The sequence below is a fragment of the Aulostomus chinensis genome, chromosome 14 (assembly GCF_037954235.1).
Source record: "Aulostomus chinensis isolate RoL2024-O1b breed Wild chromosome 14, RoL_Achi_v1.0, whole genome shotgun sequence".
In the NCBI taxonomy this organism is placed as follows: Eukaryota; Metazoa; Chordata; class Actinopteri; order Syngnathiformes; family Aulostomidae; genus Aulostomus; species Aulostomus chinensis.
Window position 1 is genome coordinate 13,097,575 of NC_141333.1, and position 12,746 is coordinate 13,110,320.

The following is a 12,746-nucleotide window of genomic DNA, read 5'->3' on the forward strand; positions in this document are numbered from 1 at the left end:
TCACCGCGAGCCAGTCGAGTTGGTCGCACCGAGTGGTCGCGTTTCAGATTCACTCGCTGGGCTTAAATTTCTCTTCTTCTTCTTCTTCTTCTTCTGGTTTATATCGACCTGGAGGATTTTTAAAACAAATACAGGACGACGGAAGCAGATTGAAGAGGTAAAATTGATTTTTATTAATGACATTCCTGACAAGAGGCTAGTAAAATAGTCAAATAATCCGTGTGGTCATGTGTGACTACATTCCACTTCAAAAGTTGTCCTCAATATAGTTTAATTCTGACATGTCCAAGTAAAGTGAGAGTTTCCACTTTCAGATATTTTACTTTTTTATTTTGGTGAGTTGATTATTACACTGCTACTATGACATTTATATTTGGTAAATGTGCCAGAGCATCACCAGCCAACCTGAAAGATCTCCTGTAACAAGAATTGATTTCATTTACTAAAGATGGCATTCCAGCACATTAATTTGATATTCCCCTCCAATAAGTCTCTCAACATCAAACTGGACTGATCAGATCAGCTCTTCAGAGCTCCTGGACCTTGCAGAAATGTTATTATTATTATTATTTCAGTTAAATGGGTTTATCAACTGTTTTGTCCTGGTTACACCATGGGACTGGAACAGGCAATCAAACATTTGTAGCAGTCATTTGGGGATGAGTCGTGATTGAAGACAATCGTAAACATAAATCAAAAAGCCTTTTGAGTATTTAGCATCATATTGGATCCATCTCTCACTCACTGTAACACTCATATAACCAGAAAATACTGAGACACTAGAATTCCTTCTAAATAAACTAAAATTTTGTAAAGATTGAATCAACCTGGTTTTTCATTTCCACCAGTACTGTTTGAAACTGGTTCCCAATGATCTCCATATGTGAATAAAAGGTATTTAAGGACACTGATCAACAGATTTAGTGTTGGATGACTAACAGTTCTTATCCATCCAGTTGTCTGGCTCTCAGTCTGGCCATTTTGTCAAGGGTCTGTAGGGCGACATGTGGGTGCCAACTTGAGCTCTGTCCAACTGCCTATCACTGTTCAGAAATAGCCATGATCACATGTCCTGGACCCACAAACGGGCTAAAAATAGAGGCCAGCAAGCTTCCATTGCACTTGGTCTCAACATACTGGGAAAATGGAGCAGCAACTTTTGTCCCAGCGTCGTAGTCAAGAGTTAGAAGGCCAGAATAACTCTTGAGGGGAAAAACATTCATTCTGAAACATATTTTGTCTGGAGAAGCTTAGTAATGTCAATTAGTAGTTTTTTTGTGGATTAGAGTAAAAAATATTCTAGTTAGTCAAAAATTAATAAACTGGAAATGATTGCCTGCCATCTTGATTGCTTCAGGATTACACAAACAAAGACGCTAACCTCCAGCAAATGATTAAACAGACTAGAATGTACCTTATTTGAAAAATCCATCATTTGCAGAATATTTAACTGTATTTTGTTGCAATAAGAACCAATAAATAGTTTTTGTCAACATATTTCCCTTCCTGACATGTTTCCTTGTATATTTAACTTGTTTTTTTTAAACCTTGTTTTTAAATTTTATATTATATGTATTGAAATGTATCTGATTATTGAATAAAATGTAAGTGATAGATTATGTATTGCAAACATACGTTACATCTCAAGCTTCGTGAATAGTAGAATGAGACAATAACCTTTGACCTCTTCTCTATTTGCTTTGAAGGTGACATCAATAGAGAGAAAAACTGTCTGTCAGCTTGTCATCGCGGTACAAACATGAGCGAGGTGGTGGAGGTAGCGGCTGTAATCGCCCACGACATGGAAGATGTCGCAAACGAAAATGAACACAACAACATGAGCGATGCAGAAGAGAAGGACGATGACAGGACGCACGAAGAAGAGGAGGAGGAGGAGGAGGAGGAGGCAGCTGACAAAGACGATGTCGCTGTGAAGAAGCAGGAGAACACGCTGCGCATAGAAGACCAAAAGAGCGAGGAGCCACACGTGAATGGCTTGGAACACAAAGACACAACCTGTGATGTTAAAACCCAAAAATCAGAAACTGTTAATGGCGTCGCAAAGGACACAGACGAGAAGGAGGATGAACATCCAGACTTAAACGAAAACCAGAATGTTTCTGATCTGATGCTTAAAAAAGAGGTGAGACATAAATGGTGAAGAGTTTAAAAGGAACCATTCCTTTGCAACATAACCCTCTGTCTTTTATCTTTCTTTTGATTATTAAATCACAGAAACTCCTCAGATCCAGAAAACGCGTGACCAGAAGCTACGTGCCCAATTTGAACAAAGAAAAGGGGGACGTTACGGGCAAGTTTGAGGCCATGCAGAGAGCCAGGGAGGAGCGCAACCGTCAGAGAAACCAGGAGGAACAGAACAAAAGGAAGGAGCAATTTGTCAAGGAGAGAGAGTGGAACCGCAGGAAGCAGCAGGTCAAAGCCTGATAACCCCACTAACCTCCGAGCGTGACCTGCATGGCATGATGAGGCATGACGAGGTGACGAGGCTGCCAGTTGGAGTGAGAAATCACACAGTTCCTCCTACATTTAACACATTAATTTTTGATATTTCAGGTAAAATCAATTTAAAAGATGATCATTCTAACCACAAATGTGCACAAAGAACACGGAAGGATTTCAGCGTGGCGTTGATCATACTTAATGCATGACAAGCTTGCAGAACTCTACCTATAATGTATTCAAGACCCCAAATTAATAACATGGGAAATTACAGGAAATCTAGAATGGTGACACAATGAGGAGTTGAACCCTAAAGAAAGTTTATATTGTTGAATGTCTGGTTCCCTTGTATGAAAGTCCATGGCTTTTTTAAAATTGTTTTTGGGTTCAATGCATGAAATAAGGGTCACACAAGCTTACGATTTTTTTTAATGTGTGGTTCTGTAGAGCATAAAATATGTCAGTAAACACCAAACAGAACTTTTGATGTGTTCTCAAAAAGTGTTGGTTGCTAACAGATGGCTAAATGAGACTATAGGTGTTGTCATGGTCAATAGATGGAAAACAGAAGTAGCATGAAGCTAGAGGGAAAAATATGAAAGTCATTTACCCGTGATGCAATTCATAGCGTAGCTCTGTTCTTTTTACTGTCCCATTTACACTTCAAAAACCTCAAACAGGGTTATATTTTGAAGATTGTCTTGCAAAAGAAATACATTTGTTAAAGGTTTTGTTTAAGGTTAGTTTTGGCTATAAATCAAAATGAAGTGTAAAAATCCTATTTGCTGTTGGTGAAAGAGACCAGGGTGATGCAAACTTTAATGCTGGCTCACAAAAAACACCATCTGTGCGGAATAAAATAGAAAAGAATCTCTTTAGTGTCATGGCTCCGAATCATCTGACAAAATTTGCCGCGCAGCACCGAAACAACCGCTCGCACATTCATCCTTGCACACTTATCTATGCATGCATGCAAATGACAAGAAAAACAATAACAAGAGAAAAACACAAGATGAAAATACACATAGATAGAAAGACATGGAAATGCACAATGTTTAACTTTATAATGTAATAATATTTCCTTTCTTTTATACTGTGGTGTTAGAGATTTGAACGGATTGTTGAAAAGATTAAGACATTTGAAGGTTCCTTGGGCTCAAGGAATTTCTGGTTGGACATTTTTCGGGCATTTTAGTGAGTGATGAATTAGCTGAGTATTAGGAAAGTAATAGCTGCAGCTTCACTATAGAATGATGCATACACATCTAGTCATTTCTGACTGGTATAAACAAATGTTGGTATGTTATTTAATTACTGAAATCATGGAAGAAACAGATGGCAATGATGCTAACATGCAAGGCGGGTAAAATACTTTGATGGTTTGGATCAAAAATTAACCTGCAGTGAAATGAATGCAGCGATACTAAGAGATGTGAGCGGATTATCAGTGATACTCAGGAAGAACAACCTCCATGTGTACAGCCGCGCAGTAGTTGGCCGGGCTCGGACACATATGCTCATCTCCTCCTGTATGCACCACTCTGGCCCTATCAAAACCCCACCTGCAGGTCACATGACTCAGCTATTAGCAGGGATTAAGCCCATGTTCTTGCTGGGACCAGCGTGGTTCCTGAGTGGTAGAGGAGATGATCCCAGCTAAACCGTAACCTGACCACACCGTGTCCATCTGATCTACCACAAACAGATAAAAGAACTCCTCGCTTCCAGTGATGAGGAAGAAGAGGTGAAGCCAGCAAAGGTGGAGAAATCTTACGTCCCCAAAATCACAGGTAAAAAACAGTCAAGATGCATATTGAATAAGGGAATGGAAGGAAGAGGAAAGCATTGTCGAAGGCTTGTGTCGTTGTTGTTTGCTGTGGAATACTCAGGTAGTGTGAAGGGGAAGTTTGCTGAGATGGAAAAACAAAGACAAGAAGAGGAAAGGAAGAGAATGGAAGAAGAGAGGAGGAGGAGGGAAGCCCAGGATAAGATGGAAAAAGACAAAATTAAGAAAGAATTGGCTAAGAAAGCAGCCGAGGTGAGTAAACCTTAACACATGGAAGTAGGACAACGTGTCTGAATGGATGAGCACTGCCTTTCTGATGATAATAGCTGACTTGTATCCATGATGATTCAGGTAATCCTCAGCTGCCACTCGGATGAGTTATTTTAAGTGGCATTTGAGATCCAAACGGTTGGCAGACTTGATATAGTAGCGCTGTTGACATGACCAGCATGCAAATTAAACAGGTTGCTTGACCAATTTTATTATGTAATGTGATAATTCATATATTTAAGAAAAACATCTGTAGATGAATGAGATAAACTGAGTGATTATGTCTTCAGACACTGTAGGTCGTGGGAATGGTTATATAAGTATTGTTGTGCCAGACAGGCGATTACAGGCAATTACTTGCTACTTCTATGCCCCAGTTCTTGTCTAGTTCAGAAGCAACAGTCTGTAATAATGTCTATTATAATAATAATAATACATCTGGATGTGCACTCACAGAGCTCCGACCCCCATCCATGTAACAAAAAACAAACCACTAGAATAAAACAAAAAAGGATTCTTTCTTGGCTGATCCTCCACCTCTCCACCAAGATAGGTGAAGCTTTACCTGATAGTTTTTTTCCTTTTCCTCCTGACAGACAAACTACCCTAAAAACCTCAGTGTCTGAGCTGATAACATGGTGCAGGTGTTTAACGTCTTCATGAAAATCTGTAACAAGTCTTTGGAGTATTTAATCAGCTTTTCCTTTTGAATATCATTACAGTGCTGCCTTTGTTATTGACATTTATGCCCTAAAAAAACTTTTTTTTTTTTTAAAGAATAGACAAAGTCTGACATTACAAATACATCGCAATGAGCAACTTGGCTCAATCTATGTGAATTCACTGTATCGTTGTTGAGCACAGTGGGCCAGACACCTCAGGATCTTTAGACCTGGGGATCTAGAACAACCGTAGCAGCAGCACATTTACCAAGCTGCCAGGTGTAGACACTTTATGACTGGCAACTGTTTCCCACACCTCCCGCTGACTAAATTAGCTGTAGACCTCCTTACTGAGACCGAATTAGACACCGCTATCTTTGACCACCGGCCATACTGACCTACTGCAAATGGTGACATTAGGCCAGTCGAGTTTCCCCCACCCCCACCCTCACCCACCCAGCCACACACTCTTATCCCCAGTCTATGTACTGCGGGTGACCTACATGGTCTATTAATGATATTAACGTACTGCCTTGTTTGATGAAACGTTATCTTTCATCGACCTTTAAGGATGGAGACGACACAATCCTGGTACGAGTGGTTCCAGGAAAGTCAAGGCAAAATCCAGGCAAAATCAAGGTGAACTTTGAAGATATAGAAAAGAATAGAGAGGAGGAACTGAAGAAAGCAGCAGAGGAGGAGAAGAAGAGACGATATGATGAGCACAGGCGCTCTTTCAGGGAAGCCAAGCGACGCTCTGTTATGGAACAGGTAGAAATACAAACAAAGCTCTACAATATTGTTAAGATTCAGTTTTAGGAAGATGTCGTCTTGGGCTTTTCATCACCATCTTCATGTGAACGTCACATTTCTTTGTCTTCAGGATGAAGAGGAGAAGCCTGTAGAGAAGGTACAGATGAATCCTGGAAAGCTGAAACTGACATTTGAGGAACTGGAGAAGGAAAGGCAGGAGCAGAGAAGGAAGCAGGCCGAGGAGGAGGCCAGGCGGCGCCTGCAAGAGGAGAAGAAAGCTTTTGAGGAAGCCAGGCTGGGATTGGTAAAGAAAACAAAGCACAACATAAGAATTCTGAAACTCAATGGATTTCAGGAGTTGTTTTTGCAACAGCATGTGAAATAAACTTCCTGCTGTTATCATCTTAAACTGATTATTTTCCTACATTTTTATGTTTATGTAAAAAGTACATAAAGAAACCATGAAGCTCAATTCAAATCAACCTGAAATATTTAGCAAGAGAAAAGAGAAAACTCCTAGAAAGCTGCTGTAGAGGTGTGTTCACCTCTGAATAAAGACTTTAAAGCGTTTATCGTCTTTTAATTCCCTTGTTGATTTGGTTGTTGTCATCACGCTGAAATGTAAAATTCAATGTCATCAGGCTTTCTAGATATGTGAGGAGTTTGATGACTGCACTAAACGTACCCTCATGGCTAAAAAGTTGAATCTCCTTACATCATCATACAGTTTACAATATAGATTTCAGTGTGTGGATGCTTTGTAATTTAGTTTATATGGATGGTCTGGATGGTTTCATGAGTAAAAGCTTTTATCATCTCAGCGGACATGAACCGTACAGCAGAGTCTTGTCATGTGTGCAGAGCAGCAACCGCTTGCTAGTCATTTCTGCCGTAGGTGTCTCTGCTGCCTCGCTAACTGGTTTTCCTCTTGAGAAATGCAGCTCTTGAGATCATCGCTGTTGCGTGTATCTTATTCCATCTGATGATTGTTCCCACTATCTTGCATTTCAATCTTTTTTGTTTCTTGGCTCGACTCTTTGCAATTAAAGTTGCAATTTTGTGTTAAATGTAGTGTCACTCTAGATCACATTTTAGATCTTAAATCCTGGAGAATGTTCCAGGCCTTTGGCAGTACATAGCTATTTGCTTAGCTTCGAGTACTTTCTAGTGTGAACAAAATAAGTAAACACTGTGTAATGTCAACAGTGTTCTCAAATTTATCCGCCTTGTTACACAGATTTCACTCTAACAACCTCATTTCCAACGTCGGAGTTCCTTGCAACTGTCCTCCCAAGTGAGTTGGCCATTTAAGGAGACATTATTGGATATTGAGTCACATTCACATTGTGTTACCCGTGGTCATGTTGTGCTAGTCTGTTCAATACCATGACCTCACTCCCTGACTACTGGGAGGCTGTAAGCTGTGACCTTTGGTACTATGACATTTCGAATTAGATAAACATTAATATGGCGCCTCTAGCTTACAAGCTTAATAAAGTGAGGATTCCTGATAAAATAATAAAGTAAAAGGACAATTCTTTGAAGAGTGGCTATGTAGATTTTTATTAAATTCTGGAATTTAAATTTGTGAGCTGCTGCTAAAAATTAGCATGTTTGTGTCTTACTAGGAAGAAGATGAGGACGACTCTCAGCCAGGTCAGGAGGACAAGGACGAGGTTCGACCTGGAAAACTGAGGTTGAGCTTTGAAGAGGTGGAGAGACAAAGAGTAGAGGAAGAACGCAAGAAAGCAGAGGAGGAGGCTAAGAGACGAATGGAGGAGGAGAGGAGAGCTTTTGCTGAAGCCAGGAAGAGCATGGTCATTATTTCCTCGTAAACCAACACAAAACTCATTAGAAGATACAAACCATCGTAGATAATGAAAATAACCTTTTTTTGGGGGCAAATTTCATATTTTGTCAGTGAATTGATTGCATCAGACTGTAATAGGGGGTGGCACGGTGGTGCAGTGGTTAACCATGTTGCCTCACAGCAAGAAGGTTCCGGGTTTGAGCCCCGGCTCAGGCACAGGATCTTTCTGTGTGAGTCTCCATGTTCACACTCACAGTCACACCTACAGTCAATTTAGAGTATCAATCAGCCTCGTCCCCTCTTGATGTCTTTGGACTGTGGGAGGAAGCTGGAGTACCAGAGAGAACCCACACAGGCACAGGGAGAACATGCAGTCTCAGACAGAAAGATCTGGTGCCCGAGTTGGGACTCAAACCCGGAACCTTCTTGCTGTGAGGTGACAGCGCTGACCACTGCACCACCGTGCCGCCTCCTTAACAGGATAAGCGTAAAAATTGGATGTATTGATGGACTGTAATAGCAATCATTGGTGATTTTCAGAAAAGCTGTAGCTTAGTTTGGCTTAGTTTAGTTTAGCATTGAGCCTGGAATCTGGAGGACACTGCTAGCCTTCCATTCTCTGAAGCTAACAAGAAGCTTACAACTACACATAAATATCTCCAGACTTCACCAGTTCACATACTAAATTTAGTTGAGTTTAATCTGTGCAAAAGCAAAGTTTGAGTTATTATCTGTCCAGTAATTGGCCCTGAGCTGTCACTGTTTGTCTCCAGATTAGAAGGTTTATTCTAATCTGACTACTTTTATATTGGCACCAATTACATAAAACATTTTTTTGGCAAAACTAGAGCCAAGAAAAAGTCAGCTTTTATACTGGAAATTTGACATCTGTTTTTTTTGTAAGTAAATATGAAATCATTAATGAAGGAGTCAATTAGTTCCCTTTTGAGATGCTGGCAGCATTTTGTTACCATTGGATGACATTATGTTACCTGCTTCCAGTCTGTGCTAAGCAAAGCTAATCAGCTGCTAGCTATAGCTTAACTCCACATTTAGAAATGAGAGAAGAATCATGTAAGAGGAGATGTGAATGCCATCTCTCGTAGCTGACCGCGTTATCTTTTCCAGCTTGTCGATGAAGATGACGAGGCCCTGATGGCCTTGCTGAACTTGGAGGGCACTGAGCCTGGAAAGATATGCGCCAGTTTTGAGGAGCTTGAACGTCAGAGAAGAGAAGAGGAGCAGAAGAAGGCAGAGGAGGAGGCCAAGAGGAGGCTGGAAGAGGAGAAGAGGCTCTTTGCTGAGGCCCGCAAAAGCATGGTGAGTTCTCATGACGCTCAGTTACCACAAATGACACAGTGTTCATGCATGTGGCTGCTGACTAACATGCTACTGCTGAACTTTCCCTTGAAAAAAATTACAGACAGAATTTTGTAAGTCAGTATTCAGTCTGTATAAATCTCTGTATTTTTATCATCCATATCAACCAAAACTGAAGCACTTTTGATCTACTTCCAACTGATCAAATCACACCATGTTTAGGTAGTAGATGAGGACGGTGAGTTGGTGAAGACTGAATCAGAAGAAGCACTTCACCCTGGAAAACTGGAGATGAACTTTGAGGAGCTGCTGAAGGAAAAAGAGGAAACTGAAAGGAGGCGCAAGGCAGAAGAGCGCAAAAAGAAACTTGAGCAGGAGAAGCAGGAGTTTGAACAACTCAGACAAGAAATGAGTGATGTAAGTCTCAAAATTATCATTTCGCATTTTGGCTCCGTTTTTGACTGTTTACACAAATAAAAAAAAAAATAATCTGGACTCTATCTCACAGGATGAAGTGAATGAAAGCTCAGAAGTCATAAGCAAAGAGTATGAAGAGCTGACTAAACTCAAGAGGACAGGCTCCATCCAGGCAAAGAACCTCAAGTCCAAATTTGAGAAGATCAAGCAGCTGACTGAAGAGGAAATTCAAAAGAAGATTGAGATGGAGAGAGCAAGGAGGAAGGCCATTGATGACGAGATAAAAGAGAGAGAAGCTGAACGGTTCCAAGAGGTTAGACACACTATTTTGTATATACAATATTATGATTTTTCAGACAGCTGATCCTTACACTTCTTTTTGACCTCTTGAGTACTGTATATTCAGCATCACAGCCTGAGGATTTTTATTTCAGGAGGGTGAGGAAACAGAAGCAACTCAAGTGAGAGCCGAAGAGTCGCCATTCAAACAGAAGGTGGATATGCGAGCCAGATTTGAACAAATGGCCAAAGCCAGAGAGGAGGAGGAAAGGAGAAGGATAGAGGAGCAGAAGCTACAGAGAATGCAGTTTGAGCAGCAGGAGATTGATGCAGCCCTCCAAAAAGTAAATCCTCCCTGTTCCTGACCATATTTGTATTCTTCGTCAATGAGAGCGAGGTTGCTTTGACCCTGATAAACATTTTTCTTCTGTAATTCATTTACAGAAAAAGGATGATGATGTTGATGAGGAGGGAAGCATCATCAATGGCTCTGCAGCGTTTGACGATGAGGAAGATCATGCCAGATCGGGGGCTCCGTGGTTTAAAAAACCTCTTAAGAATCAATCAGTGGTGGACTCGGAGCCAGTTCGGTTCACCGTTAAGATCACTGGAGAGCCAAAACCAGAGGTGACCTGGTGGTTTGAGGGCGAGATGCTCCAGGACTGTGAGGACTATCAGTATATAGAGAGAGGAGAGACATACTGCCTGTACCTGCCAGAGACCTTCCCAGAGGATGAGGGCGAGTACATGTGCAAGGCTGTGAACAGCAGAGGCACAGCAGCGAGTACCTGCATCCTCACAATAGAGAGTAAGACCACGCTGGTGTGACTGCATGCCTGCATGACACCTGGATCTCAAACTCTTTCTATGAGGTGGACCGCATGCTCCTCTTCCTCATAAGCTCAGGCTGATTGGCAGATGTGGATAACAGCTCTTGTGTTTCTTTCTTACAGCGTATGACTACTGATGCCCAAGTTCCACCTTCTGGAAACTTTCCCTGTTGTCTCTCACTCCTTTTGTAAAACACTGTCCCTCCAACAGCAGAGGGAAGAAAAGAGCAGTATGTTTGGCATTCCTAAGGGAGGGATACACAACACACACACGAAAACAATTGAAAAATGTTGTTTACTTATTGTTTAAACTCTACATCTGCACTCCCTCTTGGAGAAGGATATTACCTGTGCCAAAAACAGACATGAATGTTGTTCCCATGCAAAGGAAGGCACAATGCTTCAAAAATAAATTCAATTTGATGTTGTAACCGCAGGGATGGACCAGGATATGCATAAGCAGCCATGGAGTTTGATGTAGAACAGCCCAATGTGCATAGAACCCAAATACTGGAGTGGCATCATGCCATCATGTGTTTACTCATAATAGAGTGTGCATTAAGAAATAGACTTAACACAAGAAACATGACAAAGTGGGTTCAGGAGCATTTAATCATGCTCAAAAAATGGAGATACAAGACAAGAACAGTTCTGTACTTACATACACTTTTGAATGTTGGTCTTTAAGAGGGTAGAAGTGCTCCTTTTGACTAACAGAGCCGGTGCAAACAGACTTAAAAGTCATTGACGGTGATACACACGTATTTCAAAGTTACCGACAAGCATTCATACCCTTTTAGGTACAGAGTGTTACCACTATTTTTGAGTAATGGGCTTCAAATGAGAGGTATTAGGAAAAGGAATGGCGGATTTACCTGATAGTATTTAGATCATTGATTAAAATTTTATATCAGTGCCCATGCAGGTCTGCTGCTCAGGTTTATGTTCAAATCAAAACAAAGCATGAAATACATGATTTACACACACCTTTCATGAGATCTTCTCTCCATCTATGATAGAAGCTGAATAGTAAATATTCATACCTCCTTTCCAAAGGAGGGGAATATAAAAAAAAAAAAAACCCACACAACACCCACTGACAGATGAATCAAAAGTGTACATTTACAAAACGCACAATTAAATGCGTCAAATACATTCAACTATAGGATACAGAAGTAGCTTATATACACTTCCAGCTCCAGACCATCACACAGGCTGTAAACACAGCTGACTGAGTGAAAAGTAACATTTTGGATAAGTTCAGGCAGGCACTGATCAGTGGAGAGTGTACGTGGAGCACACAATCACACACTTCCGTAGTTCTGGACAAACAACCACAATCAGGAAAACAATCTCTGTAACAAATTCCAGACAGCACAACTTTGAGGCAAGAGTTTGACTCACTTGTCCTTCATGGTTGCAAAATGTTATAAAATTCATCCTCCAAGTGTCCAATTGTCCCCTGTGCATTCAGGATACCAGCAAGGTTAAAGTATTATTGTACTGTATTGTAAATATAACACACAGCTGACACACCTGAATCCATGAAATGTTCTTATCTGTTTAAATTGTTTTAATATGGCAACTGGAAAATCAGTAAAACTTCAAAAATACGTCATTCATATTAATTATACTTTATGTGTGTATTCTTCAACAGATTTCATTGTACTGTGATACTGATCTGGTATTATTATTGGAAATTCTCCGTGAAGCATTTGTGTCATACCGCAGGAACAAATCTTTCTGAAATCAAATGTGCATCCTGATTTTTAATGAAGTCCAGAAAGTGCTTTTAATTGAAGGATATTAAAAAAATGCAGTTTTTTTTTCACGCACCGTCTCCCCCTTTTTTGAGATAAATGTAACACTCTTGATACCTTTGTAACTGAGTTGTGTTGGACACTAGGTAACCATTTTATGGTTTGATAATGTTGATAAAGTTTGATTTTGAAAAGTAGGTTAGCATTAATTTTTGTCATATACTATGAATGAAAATGTTTTAATAAAATGTACAAAAATAGCAGCATTTGTTGGTGGGCTTTTTTTAATTTCTTGGGAAAGATTTTAAAAAGTTTGTGCAACTTCCTGATCTTTATATTTTAACCAATTGGACTGATATTGCAATTGTGAAATGAATGAATTAAAAAGAATATATTACA

The 12,746-nt window shown here is 40.2% G+C and overlaps 1 protein-coding gene across 2 annotated transcripts; it reads left to right on the plus strand.

The window, feature by feature from the left end:
* On the plus strand, positions 1–12,598 carry nexn (nexilin (F actin binding protein)). Of its 2 annotated transcripts, XM_086224829.1 has the most exons (14): positions 1–157; positions 1,707–2,143; positions 2,236–2,433; positions 4,166–4,250; positions 4,350–4,498; positions 5,749–5,949; positions 6,062–6,235; positions 7,560–7,748; positions 8,870–9,061; positions 9,284–9,478; positions 9,570–9,791; positions 9,913–10,101; positions 10,202–10,565; positions 10,711–12,598. In XM_086224829.1, the coding sequence occupies exons 2-14, from the start codon at positions 1,760–1,762 to the stop codon at positions 10,722–10,724; spliced, it is 2,556 nt and encodes an 851-aa protein (XP_086080955.1). In that variant the 5' UTR covers positions 1–157; positions 1,707–1,759; the 3' UTR covers positions 10,725–12,598. The 2 variants fall into 2 exon arrangements, with proteins under 2 accessions (XP_086080955.1, XP_086080954.1); XM_086224828.1 differs by having other exon boundaries at positions 10,202–12,598.
* The last annotated feature ends 148 nt before the right edge of the window (positions 12,599–12,746 follow it).